Source organism: Lepisma saccharinum, chromosome 5, assembly GCF_977018435.1.
Source record: "Lepisma saccharinum chromosome 5, izLepSacc3.1, whole genome shotgun sequence".
Taxonomy (NCBI): domain Eukaryota; kingdom Metazoa; phylum Arthropoda; class Insecta; order Zygentoma; family Lepismatidae; genus Lepisma; species Lepisma saccharinum.
In genome coordinates this window covers 65,361,008-65,382,110 of record NC_139233.1, presented here as the reverse complement: position 1 = coordinate 65,382,110, position 21,103 = coordinate 65,361,008, and the positions used below count along the sequence as shown (strand labels likewise).

The 21,103-nt window shown below is 36.6% G+C and overlaps 1 protein-coding gene across 1 annotated transcript; it reads left to right on the top strand.

Moving 5' to 3' along the window:
- Positions 1-4,182: 4,182 nt before the first annotated feature.
- LOC145988057 (uncharacterized) lies at positions 4,183-20,602 on the top strand. The gene is made up of 5 exons (XM_083122893.1): positions 4,183-4,186; positions 5,428-5,553; positions 6,397-6,476; positions 12,130-12,260; positions 19,699-20,602. The coding sequence occupies exons 1-5, from the start codon at positions 4,183-4,185 to the stop codon at positions 20,600-20,602; spliced, it is 1,245 nt and encodes a 414-aa protein (XP_082979019.1).
- Positions 20,603-21,103: the final 501 nt, after the last annotated feature.

Here is a 21,103-nt window from a genome sequence, read left to right as displayed (position 1 = left end):
AATGAGAAAAGCGTGGTTACAAATGTTGTTCCTACCCTGCGTATTTTCTCCTGGCTTTCTAGAGTTTGGAACTCACTTAGTCAAATATATAAGGGAACGGAAAGAGAGAGAGAGAGAGAATTAATTTTTACCTCAAAATTATGGAAAGAGGACAAATGTTCCTATAGGTATACAGGTTCCAGGTTCAGCTTGCCAATCATTTTTTTTTAAAAAAAACGTACTTAAATAACAACTTGCGTTGCAGTGTATACCTATGTATCAAATCTGAATAATGAAATATTGTTTTGGAACCAACAGATAATACAGTTGGATATAATTTCAATTGTAAATTTTGGTCATTTCAAAATGGTAAGCTTGCTTGTAGCGTGGAAGATTTCAAGTCGATCCGATGACAATTCTAGAATCTAGAATACGTGTACTCCATACACATAATTCATATGTTGATTGATTGATTGATTTGGTGTTTTAAGCAAGGCTAATCGGGACTGGACCTACAGTTTAAAGTGGAATCCGAACCACTATGTGCCTCCAATAATTCATATGTTGTTTCCGGTTTGGTGCCAATGGGAGACTGAGTGCTTGTTTTGTTTTGAAGCGCTAGTGGCTTTGTTATTTTTTTTGAATAGACGATTCACATTCTTTACCCCTATAACATTTCCCTTACTTTTTAAAGGCGGCCCCCGTAGTGAAGTGGTAGCACAGCATGCTACGACGCCAGAACCCGGGTTCGAATCCAGGCTTGGGCATTGACGTTCTTTGACAGTAGCGGTTTCTGCTTATTCGCAGGTGCACACCAAAATAAATCTGTAATGCAAGAAGAAAGGGCGTCTCTCTTTTGCCGCTTTCCGCATGGTTACACCATGACGTCAATATTTTGCATCCGTTGCCGAAGTTTACACCAGACTGCAGACGGGTAAAATTCGTAAATTTCCCTAGCAAGTCCGGTATGTTCGAAATTTTCCAACACTGTGACGTCACCTTTTGCGCATTTACTTGCAGGTACCAAACTTGCTATGGATCTCCATGCAAGCACGGTCCAATTCACAAGAATAGGGCTTTTTCGTCTTGTTTCTTAACAAGACTCTCTCTGGAATTGATTTTTGCAGATTTCTTCTGCGATTTTGACCATTTTTGCCAACATCTTGTAAACTTTAAATGTATTTACATACATTTTACAGTGGCTATCTTTATCTATTATAGTCATAAGTGCCTATAATGCAGATAACTGCTTTTTGAGTGTTTATTCCGAGAAAATTACGAAAATTCTGTGATGCTGATGAATTTTAGTGTCTACGTTGAATTTCTCTGTGCTTTTTTTCGTACCTATTTTAAGTTTCTAGTAATATCAATTCTCATACTGGTTACAAGCCCCTTTCCTAATAACGACGTGACCTCGAATAGTGTAAATAGTACAGTATACTGAAAAGTATCATATTGGAGATGTAACATTTTTTATGAAATATTTTGATAACAGTCAAAAACATTTTGTTTTCTTAAGCATGGTGACTATATTTCTGAAATAAAATATAACAGGCAAAATATTGGTAATGATCAAGCCCCACGGGCCCATAAGTTGATGCCACTGGGGGTAGGCCTATGGAGTCTACTTTAAACTATTGACCCAATTCCAATTAGACTATCGGTGTAAAAAGTGGACTTACAAACATTTAAAAACTCAAGTTTTATGTACAGGGTGGGCCAAAAATAGGTATGTACAGGGTGGTGCATATTGTATCTACCAAATTCAAATGACAACAGAAAGACTGTGAGTGCTTGTAGTAGCTTTATATGGCTATGAAATAAAAATATACACGCAGGCATTTAATACAGTGTATAATATGGACAATACAAACACCAGTACACCTTGAAAAAAAACGTCCTCAAAATGTCCTCCTTCTGCTTAGATGCACTGTTCGAGGCAATGTGGAAAGGCTTCCACGACGCGTGTCTCAACATGTGCTGTGAAATAGCACATATTTCATGGCTACTGACGGTTCATAACATTACCCGTGGACAGTGGTGGCGACTGGGTTCCAAAACTTGGGGGGGGGGGGGGGGCAAGGACCATTTACTTGCCTTGGTAGATACGTTTTAGCATAGTGATGGGGCAAAAGTGGCAAAAAGTAGGGGGCAACTGCCCTCTCTCGGCCATCCCCCCATGGATCTCCACTGCCTAGCATGCCTCAGAATGCTGTCTCTCTGGAACAGGTGCATGACGATGTTCATTGTTCCGCCGCAGTTCCCAGCGTTTGTTTGGATGAAGGCTTCCACCGCCGCAATCCGCGTCTGCACCAGCCAACACTCCATGGATTTCCTGGCTCCCAACTCTCCACAGATGTAGGTATGCCACACATGGGCACATGCATTCTGGCAGGGTTGCAAACTCAAATTGGTAGATACAATATGCACCACCCTGTATTATCCCATCACAAATAACTATATATGTACACCTACTTTTGACCCCCTGTATATTATAAACTACATATTTTTTTGAAGATTAGGCTCACACAGGAGATGTACCTACTATGTAGAAATTTTCAGAGAAAAATGCAGGTTCGACCAGGCAGAGACGATTCCACGCAGATAAAACAGCAATAGCGAAAAATCAGGCGAGGTCAGGCTGGCTCGGTAGTTCAGTGGTTAGAGAAATGGCACGGTATGCCAGAGACCCGGGTTCGAGTCCTGGTCGAGCCTGCATTTTTCGCTAAAAATTTATACGTAGTACATATTTTCTGTATATTAATAATATTATCATTACATAACACAGAGATTTATCTACACACCCCCAATCCCACCTAAATTTTTCACAAATGATGAATTTATGGTCATTTTGGTCATAATTTTTGCGTCATATTAAGTATTTCATATAAATTAGTATCCAAACTTAAGCGTAACTAAAATAAGAGAAAATATTTTGTTAATGAAGTGTCAGAACTGCACAAAACATAAACAATAATCAAAATGTTGTCTGGTATACAATAGAGTAGAATATATGAAAGTAGCAATTGTTTCTCCAAAGACATGCAAAAAATAACAAAATTTGAAAATCACAACAAAAAAAGATAGGCTAATATGGAGTGTGGTTACCCCTAACGGTCACATAAACCTCACAATGATGTAGTATGCTCTCTAGGAGGTTGTTTGAAAGCTCTATGGGAAATTGGTTCCATTCTTCATGAAGAGTAGTGCAGAGCTCTGCAATTGTCCTTGGTGCAAACTGGCAGGCTGCAAACCGTCTCCCTAATGCATACCAGGTGTGCTCTCTAGAGTTCATGTCTAGAGACCTCACTGGCCAGTCCATGCAGTGGATTTCTTCACCTTCAAGTTCATCCACCAGTTTGGCACGATGCACACGTGCATTATCATCCATGAAGATGAAGTCTGGGCTGACTGCGCCTCTGGAAAGTCGCACTTGCTGTTGGAATTCCTCGTCTCTGGATAGCAACAGTAACTCCAGCAAAGACATGCAGCTCTGTACGTCCATTGAACATGATGTCTGCCCACACCAGCATTCCACCACCACCAAACTGATCCCTTTCCACAATGTTCCTGGGATTAAATTGTATTTGAGGTTCTCTCCGCATGAATGTGCGATGGAAATCATTTTGCACACTGAATCTGGACTCATATGTGAAGAGCATGTTCCTCTATATGTTCAGGGTCCAAATTCGATGGTACCGACTTCACTCTAAACAGGCCCTTCTGTGCACTGGACCAAATGGAACACACACTACTGGACATCTGGCATAGAGACTAGCAGGCTACAAATCGGTCCTGTTGTGGCATTGTTACTCTTGGTTAACCTTGTACTGGCGTACGGTGAACAGCTGTATCTTGGAACTACCACCAAAGCCTGCAAACCTGCTTCCAGGTGTTTGATGATTGTTCCCTTTAAAAAAAGGATCAAACTGATGTCTTTGTTCCACGTTCTTACTGTACAGTCCACACTTTATCAAAAGATTATCCTACGATCAGAATGAGGCACTCTTGGTCTGATACACTGTGTTTTGATTACCTTGCGATGCTAGCAGTTCTCTTCTCTTACCTATGCACGTAAGTAAGTGAGTAACACTCCTTGACAAATATTTACAGTGATTGTACAACCCTCTCCCTTCCATTTCTCTAGTTTTCTAATTACAACTTTTGGACACTAGTGTATAATATTAGTTATTCAATGTAAATATGGGTATGTGATAGTTAAAAAGATTTAACCAATTGTAATCTACATGAAAAGTTTTCAAATAAATAATGTGGAGTGTTTTTTTTTTATATTAAATCAATTTTTCTTCTAAGCCATACGATATTTGGGAGGCACATGGAAGTTCTGGAGGGATAAATCTCCGTACCTACCCTTAACATTATCACTGTTTCTGCCTTAGAAAATCTGTATATGATCTTATATTGAGGGAAGGAAGAGAGCTATTTGTTTAATTTTGGGCATAAGCAAGGATGGGATCATGTTTTATGCCTATTCTCAAGTTAACATATTCTGTATGAGTGATCCATCATTGATTCATACTGTACTTTTTATTAGTAGTAGTAGTATATCCTTGGGAAGAGACTTCTCCACCAGATGAGTGGCATGTTGTATTTATTTTTTATATTTCATACGATTAATATACTGAAATTATTAAGCCGAATAGTTATTATTTCTTATTAACTTTTACACAGCTCATTTAATAAAATTATTTTTAAGCAGGGGAAAGTTTTAGTTATGAAGTTTATGTTGTGTGACATATCATAAAAATATCATTTTAAGAATTTTGAAAACTCATGAAAATATTTATACTTGGGATCAGGTGAGTACAGTACAAAAACATGAAGCTATGACCTGGGTCCCGTATTTTATTCCAATTTGTTTTAGCTCATTTGTTATTATTATTATTAATTTGCTGGGAATCTAATTAACTGAAATTGATTCTGTTATCAACTAAGAAAATAATACGTCTCTTTCTCTTATTCTAATGTGAAATGAAATAATTACTGTATTTGCCAGCATATAAGATGCACTTTCATCCTTTAAAAATAGGTCTGAAAAACAGGGTGCGTCATATGTGCCGATATTCAGTTTTTGATTACCTTCATTTCTGGAAATTTTCTTCTAGTTAAACTCAGAAGGGTATACTATAATATGTATAATTGTATAATTATTTTATAATTGTTGTGTATAATATTGTATAATTTGTTTTATGAAGACCTACATATTACTTTATATTTGAAATACTGTAATCATAATATTAAGTGGTAAAGCTTTTTCCTCAAAAATGTATACAAAAAGGGGTGATTTCCATGGGGGTTGATTGGTTACACCCTCCCCCAAGTTCATTATCAAGTCTTATTGTAATTATTAATTTTTGTTGTTCCAATATTTCACTAATGCTTTAATCTGAAAGTATTATAGATATTAAGTGTATGATTACATTTCAGGTCACCGATTATGGCAGCTATTGGTGCTACTGGTATTGATTACAGCAACAGTTTCATCATCCGAAAGGAATTGTCTTTGTGGTGTTTATGTAATAGACACACTCAATGGAAGCTCATATGATTCTCGTAAGTTCAAAGAATACACTGCTAGTGCAAAGAGCTGAATCAATATTTTTTTATTGTATTTTGAGTATTTCTAGTATCAAAACAATCAAATAGGACATCCATTTGGTTCATGCTGAGTGGGAGTTTGCATGCAACATTAGTGCCTGATTATGGAATCTAGTTATGATGTGTGAGCTCCCACACATCCAAATAGCTAAAACACTCTTTGCTTTGATGTGAGTGATCCCAGGTTTGATTCATGGTGGGAGTGTCCAAAATTTCGGTGTTGACCCAGCACAGTGAGGACAATTGAGGAGCAACTTGAAAAGAAAGTTGCAGACTCCTGTAAAAAAAACAGAAAACAGCAGTAATAGTACTCAATGTATTGACTACGAGTCAACCAATGAAAAGCTGCTTGGCAAATGCTGACCCTCAGATGTACATCATGAAATTGTTTCTTTCTTTCCTCTTTAGCTATGATGTATATTTATTTCATTAGTGCAAAAATTCAACAAAATATAGTTTTGAATCCATTATTTTATGCAATGAAGACCGAAAAATATTGAAATAGCAAAAATCACAAAATAATCACTATAAAGTGCAATCATTTATTTTAAAATATAAAGCAAACTTTTCGTTAGTTTAATCTAAATTTATCTCCTTTACAATGTTTTAGTCACCCGTCATTACATTTAAGAGTAGCAGATTCTTCCTCTTCATATACATAGAATTGAACTACAAAACTTTACAATGAATGTACCAATCAAGAAAGTTATTTAACCATCTGACATCTTTGTTTCTTGAATATTAAAAGTTGAAGAAGATAAACAAAGAAAGTAACCATAATTGCAATTCTTATTTCAGATGCATACTACCCAGAAAATGACGTGGAATGTGATAATCCAAAAGCTTACGATGTTTGTGCTATCATCTGCGTAAATGAGGTATGTTTAACTAAATAAAAGAAAAGTAAAGTGCTCCCCTGTGCTTTGCACCATGCAATGAAGGTGTATAAGGGGTGTGGGGTTAGGGCCCCACACTGTCTTGATCTCGGCCGAGCTGTGGGTGATGTGATCAGCCCCTGGCCACCTTTACCCCACAGAGTTTCCTCCAGGTACCCACTTTATACAACGCTGGGTGGGCGCCGGAGCCGCTTGAACAGGTTGAAAAAGTCCCGGTTCTCCCCCGCCGGGGATCGAACCCGATTCTCTCGCATGGTAGTCAGATGCCCTAATGACTGGGCTACAGTGGCTACTAAATGTTTAACTACAAAACTGATGTTATTTACTTAATTACATTTCTCAGTTCGTGTGAAACAAGATACCTTTATTTAGCATATACAGTGCGATCCTCTGCCCCTTGTGTGCCTGATGGCGGACAGCTTGGTGGCTGGCCAGATGGCAACTCCCAGCATATCGCTTGTGATATCTCTGCTATGGAAACTGCTAGCTTTGAAATGACTTCCAGTTCTCAAAATTACAGTTACAATTACATTCAAAATGAGCATGTTAACTGTCTCAAGGGATTTTGGAGATGTTATCCTTGTGCATCCACACATTTTCGGCATGTTTTTAGGAAATTTCTATTTACCCGCAACAGTTCAGCTTCTGAAATTGCTTGAGTTTCTCTCCTGATATCCTCCTTCAGTTCATCTAATGTGTGGAGGTTTGTTTCAATTTCCCCCATAGATAAACACTTAACTAATCCTAATCAATAAGCCAGGGTGACAAAAGAGGAACGGGACAGTTTAGAGATTGAGATGTCGCGGGTTCGAGTCACGAAACAGGCACCAAACACTTATGCACATGTAGCCATGCACACTGAATCGGTAGATTATCTTTAGGCGGAAAATGGGGAAATGGCACAACATGTGATCAAAATGTGAGAAAAACATTGCAGAAATGCGAAACTGTTAAAGAAAGTTAAATTTAAACACGGCTTCAAATCCGAAACCTAGAAAGTACAACAATGGAACAAAAGCTCCCATTATTGGTGAAAAAGGACAGATGAAGACACTTCTTGTGATCAAAATGTGATAAAAATATTACAGGATAGTGAGTTTTTTAAAAGAAAATTAAATTTTATCAAAGGCTAGATATCCTTTTTCATAACGAGTTCAACAATGGAAGAAAGGTCACATTGATCCCCGTAAATGGAACCATGCTTCGTCTGAGAATAATATTAAACATGGATCAATTACCACACCATTAACATTCCCCATAATCCAGTTACAGAAATTTAACCGACTCTCATTCTCAATTTGTTCACAAGGTTTCGCATGGACTTTTTTTGTAATGTGTACGTATGTGCCATTATTAAAACTATAGCAAAACACAAATTACACTTGGAACACTAAACACTTTATAAAACAATAGAAAATCACAAGAACACTTGTAACATGTAACCACATTAAAAATATGACTGAACTGAAATCGCGATGTTACTGAAATGGAATGAGATTATCAAATTCACAAGTAATGTGCAAAGCCATGTGTTTCAGTTGCTGCGAACTGCAAGGAAACTAAAGTGCCCTTTTAGCATGTCTTGTTACCAAAGCTCCACGAAATCTCCTAAAAACATGCCAAAAATATTTGGATGCACGAGGACATTTCTAAAATCCCTTCTGACAATTAACGTGCTTATTTTGATTGTAATTGTAATTGTAATTCTAAGAACTTGAAGTAATTTCGAAGCTAGCGGTTTCCGTTGTGGAGATATCATACATGATATGCCGGGATTTGCCATCTGCCAAGCGGACTGCCATCAGACGCACAGGCAGAGGAACGCACTGTATTTTGTCAACACACAACATACTCAAATATGTGTTAAGATACAAAGCAAAAGACAAACTTGAAATAATATTCTGGATGCTTGAAAAACTGAACTCGTATGGCAATTCCATAATGGTAGTAATGATTACAATAAAAGAAAAAGTGATTAGTTTGAGGACGTTTACTGCAGTTTGCCCAAAGAAAATTATTTGCAGGCATATCATATAACAATAATGGATTTTTGTGATATGTATTATAAACCATTCCAGTCTTAGTTCTTTCAATATTCATAACCGACACTGTTCAACCTGTGTATGGTTATCATATTATGCATAAAATTTATGAAATTTAAATTTTCATGCATTCTATTTTGTAATTCACTCGTTTGATACATTCATTGCCAAGATTTATCATTTACCAGGTGATTCAAAAGCTTAGCCATTTTTTTAAAATTTTATCTCATAATAGTAGTGTTGTAGGAGATATAATGAAGTACATAAAATATATAACTGTTAATACTAGCAATGCAAATACATAGATTGTAATGTTGTGTGAATATGGACAAACAAATTTAACTATTTCAGCTGATGTATAAATTTAATTATCGGAATCCGTATCAGCATGTACTTGAATTTTCGATTAATTTCATTTAAAAAATGAAACATGATTTGCATCTAACATTATAGTATGCAGTGTAAAATAGTTTGTTCTAATCCTTGCAATTGCAATTGCAATTTCTATCTAGGAAAAAGATGCTAACTAGCCAATTATCAACTTTAAGTGCATAAATTATGGTGACTGAAAATCCTGTGATTGCACAAAAGTAACTTTTTTTATTTTTATTTCACAAATTTGCCACACTTGCACACAAACACACACATGAGATTCATAGGCACACCAAAGGAGAGTTAGTGTCAGAACTCCTATTTGGACTTCAATTTTCTTGAAAGAAAAAGTTATTATATATTTTTTTGTTACATTTTCCTACTAAAAATGCCATTTAAAGTAGTTTTTCAGCAGGCTGATCACCCCCTTAAAAACTGTCTGGCTCCACCCATGCAAAACATGACACGTTTTAACTGATGACCACCACATTGAATTCAGGTATTGCATCACTGAAGGAAACCGCTGCACATGCTCCCAAAATGCTCCCATGCATGCACTTCCTGAACTCCTTCACATGGTGCAATTATCTTGGCTAAAGGTGGTTCTGGACCATGTAATGGTGTCTTGTAAATGAGGCTGTTAATATGCAACCCCCCTCCCCCCTACCCAAAGTAATCCAGTCATTTAATCAGCTCAGCAATTCACACTACCCACTAGTCTTTGCATGCAGGAGTAACAAACAAAGGTTAACAGACAAGACACAAGTCTTGATGCACACCACCAGACTGCAGGTTCTGTATGGGCAGGTTATATTCAACCTCTACATGCTCCTTCATTTTTGCACAATCTTTTGACTCCTTTGGTATATATTACGATGCTATTTTTTGTATGCCATAACATCTCATCTTGCCAGAAAGGATGATCCTCATAAGCCCTCTCCATAAGAAAAAAACCCACCACCCCCTTGCTTTCTTTCAGACTTCTGAACTGGAATGTCTTTTCACTCCTGAACAAAGTTTTTGATGAGTTTGAAAAACAATTGATCATGATTAGTTTTTACCCGAAGTCTAATTTTTCTTTTGTAACCACCATTCAAATGTGTATTGCTTATGTTCTTGCGACTCAACCTGCCATATCCCCACCACAGGGAAAAAAATCATACCTGTAGTTATCATAGTTTTTCTTGTATGTACGCATTGCTTGCATTGTAGAATTATTTTCCTGTAGTTTACGGTTATTACAAGCATAAGAAAACAGTTTTTCTTTTGTGACGTTTCAAGAGAACACGCACCTTTCATCAGACATTTATTTTCATTTTGACTAAAGATACAGTTATCACAATGGTTAGTAATTTTTTAAACAAAAATAATCCATTATATAATGGATGTTGTCAATGTTACATTGTTGTAATATAGCAACTTAACTGTGAAAAAAGCAGTCTGTTTTATTTTTATTTCAGATTTTTTAAAATTATGAATCCCAAATATCAAAAGGTAATTCAAATTCAGTATCCGGAATCATCTACAGCATTTTCCTTCATTGCAAAGAATCTCCAATTGTTAATGTGATAGGTGCGGATATCAAACTCTACATCAGATATGTAGATGATGTGCTAATTATTGCTAAAAATGAGAACACCATCATGGATGTATTTAAATTGTTAAATGAATCACATCATCGCATAAAATTCACTTGCGAAACCATGAATAACAATGTAATTTCTTTCCTTAATCTGCAAATTAAGACAACTGACTCAACGATTCAAACATCAGTCCATAGGAAAAAATTAGCGGGGGAAAAATATGTCAATGCCAATTCAGAACATTCGCGTATAACACGGATAACATATTTTTAATTCTTTTCCTGAGAGCACAAAGACTATGTTCTAATAATGAGGATATCAAAAATGAAGAAGAAAGACTTTTTAATATAGCAAAACAAAATGGCTTTCACACTAACAGAATAAACCAAATCAAAAAACAAGTCGCAAGAAAACTAAAGGAAAAGAGAAATACAGACAAATATGAAAAATCTGTTGAAAAGAAATTTGTGTGAATTCCATTCCACAAGGGATTCTCACATAAAGTTGCAAAAATTTTTAGAAGTTTTAATTTCAAAATTGTTTTTAAATCACCAAGAAGATTGGAATGTACATTTAATGAATTCAAAATGAGAAACTCTCTACCAGATGTGGAAACCACAGGAATATATAATATAAGTTGTTCATGTTCGAAGGATTATGTGGGACAAACAGCAAGGAAAATGGCAATAAGATGGCACAAACACGATTTGGACATTATAAATCTAAACCCAAGAACAGGTTTGTCAACTCATATCATCGAAGAGAAGCATTTGATTAAAAAGAGAAGGGTTTTAAAAAGATTAACGGGAAACACAGAGTTGAATGTCTGGGAAGCTTTGTTCATTGCAGAAGAACACTGGAATAAATTAAACAATGAAAATGGTAACATAGATCCAGTATGGAGTTTTCTTTTTCACAAATGGAGTAAGCCACCATCTTTAAAATTGAATGTAACAGAAAACATCAAGAGACTTTGTGAAAACAATGATGAATTTGAATTACCTGATGATATTTGGGATTCATAATTTTAAAAAATCTGAAATAAAAATAAAACAGACTGCTTTTTTCACAGTTAAGTTGCTATATTACAACAATGTAACATTGAAAACATCCATTATATAACGGATTCTTTTTGTTTAAAAAATTACTAACCATTGTTATAACTGTATCTTTAGTCAAAATGAAAATAAATGTCTGATGAAAGGAGCATGTGTTCTCCTGAAACATTGATTGATTGATTGATTTGATTGATTTAGTTTATTTTACTTCGCATTTTGTGCCTCTTGGCTAATTTGCGAAGATGGGGATGAGTGATGAAATGATGAAATTGATGAATGGACATGCACAAACAACCAAGCCCGACCAGGATTCGAACCCGGGACCCTTGGCGTCGCAGCACGATGTGCTAACCACTCGGCCACAGGGTCGGGCATGTTCTCCTGAAACATCACAAAGAAAAACTGTTTTCTTATGCTTGTAATAACCGTAAACTACAGGAAAAAACTGTAGTTATCAATTCAGACTATTTAATTGGCCAGATTCTCAAACCACTAAAAGATGTTTACAACTGCGTTTTCTATACCTCGTGTAATGATAATTAAATGTTAGTCTTAAGTACATGCATATCTCACTTTCTAGGCTTATCCAGTGATGAGTGAACAGTCAACATTATACAAAAGGCGATTCATGATAATCCATCAAGTCTGCGGTGGAGACTGGAAACAGATAAATGCAACAGAAAAAGGAGTGACTTCTGAAACAACTGAAAGGTAATTTTACAATATTTCTACTGTTATGGTATTTACCTTTCTGTTAGGCTTGAAATATTCAATGAATTCAATTTTGCTATATTTTTAACTACTTTAGACTAGGCATGAATTGATACATAGTTTAACATGCAATGACAAAATACTAATTTAAAACCACTCCAGTGTAAAATAGTGTTGTTTTTGTTAATTGTTATTTATTTAACATTACTTTTCTACCACTTTATAGTGGTTTCAATCATCCTACTTATAGTAGGAAAAAAAATTGAATTTTCATGGTATTTGGGAAATGGTGCTACTCTTCCTATGTTTCAACTCATCCTTACATTTATTGTGCAAAATCATTTGGGCAATTTTGAATGAATTACAAAGTTAGTTGTTTTGCTTTGGTGCCATGAATGATTCAGGGCCTCCCCTATGACGCAGTGGTAGCATCATTGCCTTGTAATCAAGGGGTCCTGGGTTCGATACCCGGTGGAGGCACAAGTGGTTCGGATCCCACTTTAAACTGTAGGTCCAGTCCCGATTAGCCTTACTGTGCATAAAGTGGACTTAAAACACCAACTCAAAGCCATGAATGTTTCTCATCTTTGTCCTATCATATATTTTTCATTCATCTTTGTTGTGATTACAGTAAAGAGGTAGAAACATCACAGTAAATAAATAAATGCAGTATTGAAGAGGTGAAATTCCGAATTTCCACCTAACAGGTATAATCCTTATTCTAATTAATTTTGATGCCTTCTGGCATCTAGGATGAAGATGGACATAGCACCATGAAATAAAGATGGAAACTTTCTTTCAGTTTTAGATATTTCTATGCTGGAGCCTCTGGTTTCATAGCATGCTATGCTAACCACATAATCATGATAATTGTCAGGGAGGGAGGGGGTGATGAGGATACTGGCTACCCAAGGCAATGTATTTTGAACATAAAATAAAAATATTCAAAATTTCTAAAAACATTTCCTGATTTTGCTTTTCTTCCTTGAGCAGAGAATTTGTGAATTCAGAGAATTGAAAAATGAAAAAGAAATATAACATATTAGAAAAGCTTCTAAATATCATAATGGAGAAGAAAATATAATGAGAAAGATGGAAACCACATTCACTTTTTATGTGAGCTCTTATGGGCCTCCTTCCTTTCATCCACATAATTGAGAAGAATATTTTCAATCACATCCTACTTTTGCATCCATCAAATGGAATGTGAGATCTGCAATAGGTAAATTGTGAGAATGAGAATGAATAGAGGAAATACTCGTGCTTAGTTGGCACTTGATCATCATACGAGATGGGCACTCAATCTGCTTATCCAGCAAGGAGAAAAATATTTCCTTCACCTATTTAACGTATTTAACCAAGATACTCGAGGTTTTTTCCTCAAAAATTTATTTTACAAAAACATGGATTAGGAGTTTATATTAATAAGAATGTTATAAATGATATAGCAGAATTGATGACTGAGTTACAAGTTTCACACAGGTAACATTTTTTAAAGGTAGACCAAATGATGTATTAACCAAACCAATAACAACTTTAATGGTTCATTTGGGTTCTTAATGTATGTAACCAGTTTATTGCAATGGGTTTTGTCGTAGAACAAGAAATTACATAAGTAGAAATTAAAGATCCAGGGTACAAGAATTTACCTGCATATTCCTAAAAGACAGAATTGTGCAATGAATTGCATAATATTTGTAGATATATCTGATCAGCTGAATTATTGGCAATTTTACTAATAAATAGACATGCATATTTAATTTTTGACAGAAACATGAAATGTGAAATAATGTTCTGTAATGTGCATTTTCCTAACATGTGTTGTCACAAAATGCTGTCAAATCAACAGAAAATTGCTAAATAAACTTGTAACATGAAATTTAGAGTTTATTTACTGACACAACACTTCCTGAAGTCTGAATTATCTTGAGAGTTATGAAAATCATGGAAATCTGCTATATATATATTTCAGAAGTAAAAAATGGACTCCTTTACACAGGTATAAATTTAATGCTCTTATAACTACATAAACGAGATACTAGAAAGAAAATGTTTATTTTGTGCAATATGTATAGTTTTTAAATCAAACTCAGGATTACATTTAAAACTTTAACACCAACTTTAACTTTAAAGCCGCTGTGGTCCAGTTGGAAGGGTGTCTGATTGCCCGGGTTCGATTCCCAGGGTGGGTGATCTAAGGTTGGAATTTTTCTGGCTTTGTCCCTGCACAAAGTGGCTCTGGGCTCACCCAGCCTCGAATTAATAGGTACCTGGGGGAGTAAAGGCAGCTGGAGTGGAGTGCTGGTCATATCACCTCCAAAATGGACAACATTGAGAATATGTATGGCCATACTCCCACATCTCCTAAATGTGCCTTCATGGCATGGTGCTACATGCACGGGGAACTTTACCTTTATTTTTTTACTTTAACATCAAAATACCATTTTACATACTGCTTTTGATTCCAAAATATCCAGTTTCTGTACCAAAGTCTTGATCTTTTATTCACCATAAATATGTGCCCCTACTAATAAACCCATGTGACAAAAATCTACCAGCTAATACTTGTAGAGATTAATTTCAATGCAATTTTGGCTGAGAAATGGTTATACAAGTTTAGCATTAGCAATGTAATTATAATCCTACCCATGTATCGTCTAAATTTATTCATTACTTTGAATTCACAATATTGGGTCACCGTCTTAAGTACTTGAACTTAAGGAGAGTGAGGTGTTAACACTAGAAATCTGATCACCAGCCTTGGCCTGCAACATAATCAGATGGTTAGTGTTTATCTCAGGCACAAGAAGTCCCATGCTTAATCACATACCCCTGAATGTACGAGGTTTATTTTTTAATTAGGGGCTGTTTTGCGCTCACGTTGGCAACACTGCGTGCTTGGCATTTTGCGCATGTGCATTAGTTACCGACATGCCTTGCACGTAAACAGATGCCATTTGCACGTTGTGAAACGCTTAGTGTGGTTGTGGTGGACAATGGAAGTGGTGCAGGTGATTGAAAATCCCGCCGAGTGTGAGATACGATCAGTGATCAGGTTTTTGACCGCGAAAAATGTGAAAGCGGCAAACATTTATCGCCAGTTGCCTGAGGTGTATGATGAGGATGTCATTATTGAAGGCAAGGTGGGTAAGTGGGTACGTCTGCTTAAGGCCAGTCGCACGAATGTTAACGATGAACCACGATCAGGACGCCCCTCAATCATAACGGACTCATTGGTGCATGAAGTTGAAAGCGTGATACGAGCCAACCGCCGTTTGACAGTGTTTCTGCCTAATCGACAAACAGTTAATGCAGCCGTGTGATTACCACCTATTCCTCCACTTGAACACTTTCCTCGCTGTGAAGCGATTCAACAGCACCGATGAAGCCAAACAGACCGTGGCGGATTGGCTGTCTGACCTGGCGGCAGATTTCTTTGATGAAGGTCTACAAAAGCTCATCTACCGCTAAAACAAGTGTCTCAACAACTATGGGAACTACGTTGAGAAGTAGCTGAATGTACATATGAACAGCCACAGAGGTAATTAAATTTCTCCCTTGGAAGGTTTGTTTTATTTCAAAACGGCCCCTAATTAAAAAATAAACCTCGTATGCGGGTGGAGGTTGGGCATCTTCAGGGGTTCTTCCACTTTTCTGTTTGTTAACCTGGTATCATAACAATTGATGAGCTAACTGAAAAGAGGATGTAGAGGGCTCTAATAAACAATTTTGAATAACAGTGGAATGGGATACTGTGTGTGACCACACATCACCCAATGAATTGTTTCCCTTTTGGGTTGGCACTTTATGAAGCAGGTCAAGTTTGACTTAACACAAAGGCATGAACAGACGAGAGAAACTGAAATCATGGTTTTCAAAAGGCAGACCATATTAATTTAGAGAAATTTTCAGGCTTAACCAGGGTTTTAAGTGGAACTATTAAAACCTATTATAAGACTTTATTCACTTTGTATCAGAATGTATTGATTTGATTTATTTTATTTCCTTTTGCATTTCTGCCACTTTAGACTAATTGTGAAGATGAGGATGAATGGTGGTAAGATGAAATTCATGAAAGGACAATCACAAACACACATGCAAGAGGACAATGTGAGGATTGATTATACTGGCTTGCGAGTCCAAGCACCAGAACCTCATTTGCAAGAATGCAATCTAGGGTGTACTACGTGGGAAAAAAAAGTTGACATTTGAGTGCCTTTTCAGGTCAGCCCTTATAGCCTGGAACAGAATGTAACAGCAATACATAACCATTCCTTTAAATGCAGTCAGAAATGAGGTTTACATTTTTCAAGTTTCAACAATACAGTGTGTTTCAAAAGTCATGTAACCCAACTTTAAACTGGTCCAGTCTCTTGTATTTCCCATTGTTGACTATTGCGACATTGCTTTCTTGGATGTCAATCACAAGCAAGCTAAACGACTGCAGCGAATTCAAAATGCCTGCATTCGTTTCGTTTTCGACCTAAAATATTCAGACCATTTGACATCGTACTTTGCGAAGGTCGAGTGGCTTAAATTAAGCGATAAACGTAATTTTCATAAGTTAATTTTACTGTACAAAATCCTCCAAATAAAAGACCCGCAATATCTCTATAACCGATTTCAACATCTTTCCGACTTTCACAGCCACAACACCAGATCGCGCGAAAGGTCTCTGCTGTCCATTCCACTCCACTCCACAAATCCAACTTTTATGCAAATTCTTTTACTGTTACCTCAGCAGGCCTTTGGAACAAGTTGCCACCTGAAATTCATGTCTCTTCCTCAATTGTGACGTTCAAAAAATTGTTAAAGTTACACATGTTATACAATGAAAATTAAATGTTTGATTTCCCTATTAATATGGCGGGTGCAGAGAATGATAGGAGGACGTAAGGCACTAAAATGAATTAGAGTAATAGTTAAGATGAATTATCGTCAAAGTATACCGTTTTGGACTGTGTTTTAAGTATGTGTAATATTGGACTGTGCTTAAGTAAGTGTTGTGTTATGTATTTGCTTGTACGTGTGTAAGGGCAAAAATATGTATGTGTGAGTGTGTGTGTCCGTATCTATAGGTTAGATTACCTTTCTTATATGTAATTTCTCTTTGTATTTTTTATTTCTCTGTAATTTTTTTATATATTTTTTCTTCTTCCTTTTTTTCAATATTTTAATTACTTCATATTCAATTTTTTTGTAAACATGGTCAAGTGGAAGAAAAGGCTCCACAGCCTTAACTTCGCCATGTAAAAGAAGACGAAATAAATAAATAAATAAACTTTGAGCACTTAAAACATGAGAGAATCATGCCAGGTTTTCTGCATTGTAAAGCCTAATCCATTGACGTAAGGTAAAAGTTCCCTGTGCATATAGCACCATGAAGGAACATTTAGGGGATGTGAGGTTAGGGCCCCACACACACTCTCGATCTCAGCCACTTTGGTGGTCATGTGATCAGCACCATGTTCCGGTTACCATTAAACCCCCCCTTACCCTAGGGTTGCCCTTGGGTACCCATTAATTTGAGGCCGAGTGAGTCCCAGAGTCTCTTTATCCAGGGACAAAGCTGGAAAAATTTCCTAATTACTACCATAGATCACCCATCCCAGGAATCGAACCTGGGTCTCCTGCTTGGCAGTCAGACTCCATAACGAATAGACCATCACAACCAGGGTTGTTAAAGATCCAGGAATTTTAGATAAATTCAATTCCGGTCCAGGAGAGAAAATCAGCAAGTGTAAATTGGCTCTGGACCGTAAAGAACCTTTTTTACTTGTAAAGTATTTCAATTCAGTGCAGGAACTTTTTTTCCCGATCAATTTAAATATGGTCCAGGAACCTTTTTTCTGAATGAATTTAAATTCGGTCCAAGAACCTTTTTTCTGAATGAATTTAAATATGGTCCAGGAACCTTTTTTCTCAATGAATTTAAATATGGTCCAGGAACCTTTTTTCTGAATGAATTTAAATATGGTCCAGGAACCTTTTTTCCTGGATGAATTTAAATACAGTCTGGGAACCTTTTTTCCAGGATCAATTTAAATACGGTCCAGGAACCTTTATTTCCTGAATCAGTTTAAATAGGGTCCAAGATCCGTATTGAAAGGAAACAATACGCAACTTGGATCGAATACAGACCTGATGTTAAACAATTATCCACTTGTGAGCATGAAAGACTAATCCAGGTGCTGGATGTCTCGAGAATCTAAGGTACAAGGTAGAAATGGGCAAAATGCAAACACTGCAGTCTCGTTACCCCTCTCCATGTAGACCATTCTCTCGCACGTGTTCTTACACTTGGTTGCAGCAGATTGCCCGTCCCTGTTGTGATATCTCCTGGGAACACAGCAGCCTCACATTACCTCATCGACGGCTCCTATTGGCTGCAGTTCCTGGATCGTATGCCAGAGCAACACGTGACGGGTTTGTTTAAACTCAATGTGACGCCACACTAATCTAGTCCATTGCGTTATGTTCAGTAACTCTTCGACAAGGGACTTTGAACCTGACTCACGAGAGAACAACAGCATTTTGATTTAATCCCTGCACTACGTTTTTTTTAAGGGCAGTGTGACATTCCAATGTAAATAGTACTCGCGGACATTTTTAGAAGGCAACTTTTGATCGGTCAACCCTGGTCCAGGAATTTTAAATGAATTCAATCCTGGACTGGGAGAGAAAATCAGCAAATGTAAATGAGTTCTAGACAGTGTATAACCTTTTCATATTTAAAGCATTTCAATTGGGTCCAGGAACCTTTTTTCTGGATCAATTACAAATTTGGTCCAGGAACCTCTTTTCCTGCATCAATTTAAATACTGTCGAGGAACCTTTTTTCCCTGCATCAATTTAAATATGGTACAGGAACCTTTTTTCAGGAACATTTAAAATTCTGTCCAGGAACCATTTTTCAATGAAACAATACGCAACTTGGACCGAATTTAAATTGTGCGAGAAAAAAAGTTCCGGTCCTGCAGCAGAACCCAATAGAACCCATTAGAATTGATGGGTTCCTGGACCTTTAACAACCCTGATCATGACTGTTGCCTAATCCATTAAGTTATTTTAAAATACCATTGATTGCCACTTTGTTCCATATGGGAAACTACAAAAAAATATAAATGAATGTAGTTCTTTTTTTAGAATGGCAGGAGAAGAAAGGATTAAGAAATTATTGCAATTTTTTTTTGATTGCACTTGCTAATCTCTAGTTTACATGATGAAATGACCATGACTTACCCAGAATTTGAACCAATGACCCCTTGTGGTATAGGTTACTATGCTAACTGCTCTGCCACACAGATTAGCAGTGGTTATTATTAATTTGCATATAGAATTAATTATTGCTATTCTGCTTGGATGCATATCTAATATATGAATACCACAAAACATTTTGATTATTTACGTTTTGTTTTTTTTTTTGTTTTTTTTCCAGTGTCCACACTGGATCAGAAAACTCTGATTTGGAAAAAGAGCAACGAATATCTGGCAGTTATCCACGGAAACTGATGTCATTCCTCGAAAATTTTCTGAGTACATTCTCTAAGCAAAAATATGTTCCACCACCATCACCGCACCCAGAACAAATGGCATTACCTATTGGACTAAGCAAGGCATGGAAGATGCTCGCGAAGTTATACACAAGAAACGTGCGAGAAATTGGACTTGGTTTTTGTTATGTTTCGAACATATTTATGAAGAGTATTGGGTCCAAAACCTCTATCATGAAGAGAAGTACCGAAACCAATCCTCTAGATGGGGTGAATTTGCTTTCTCTGTTGCAACACAAGGATGCTATACCTCTAGCACTTAATATGCTAGGGTTTGCTAAAAAGGATGATCCAGTTTTGAAGCTGGTATCGAGTGCTATTCAGTGGTACAACAAAAACGTAAATACCGGACAGGACAATTCTGCAAATGGAGGAATGGCAAATGTCAACACAGCAATGTTTCCATCTCAACACACCAAGAGTTCTGATGTGGACAAAGTTAGCAGCATGAAAACTGATCATGAGGTTTCGGCAAAAACGATTCTTAAAAATTTGATCCTGGAGACTGTCAAAACATTTTTCATATCAGTGTTCGATGTGGTACCTACCCCTAGGAGCATCCCAGAGGAAATCGAAATTGGTGACATTATTGAACGCATGTCATACAGTGGTCTAGATGATGGACAGAGAATTTCAATTGACAATGTTTTGCAACACTTGTTCTCAAAGTTTTCTGATGCCATCAAGAGGAGTCATGCTCGAAGTTTGAGAAGTTGTACAAAAGAGTACCTTGTGTTGATAATATGGGACTGGGTAGATGTAAGGATTAATCACATATTTGGTTTCTAAAATAAACTACTTCCTACTTCTAGTCATTTTTTAAAAATCTTTTATACAAAGATACTTTGTAAGGAAAATAAGAAAGCAATACAAGGAGTAAGACAATTCAATTCTTGTTTATCCCATACATCTAAGCACATTATATTTGCACTAGTGACATCTGTGTTGAGGCATGAAACTATTTCCAGTTTGTGCTTTTATGAACATCATCAAAGTGAGAGTCTCCATCATGTGTATCTGTAGTTTGACCGGTCAGGCGATAGTCACTCCTGCATTGGTCCCATTTCAATGAAAGATAATTTCCACATTATGTCTTGGAGGAAATTTTTCTCTTTATAAGTAACATCAATTTATCATTTCTAGTTTTTTCTTGTAGAAGCCCCAAATTTTCTTTCTCTTATAACCATAAAATATAAAATAGGAATTGTAGCTTTCCTGGCGACGTGATTCAAACAGGTGTTCTAGGGTTACTACCCACGTTAAATTGGAGTTTGCTTCCAACGTTTCGAA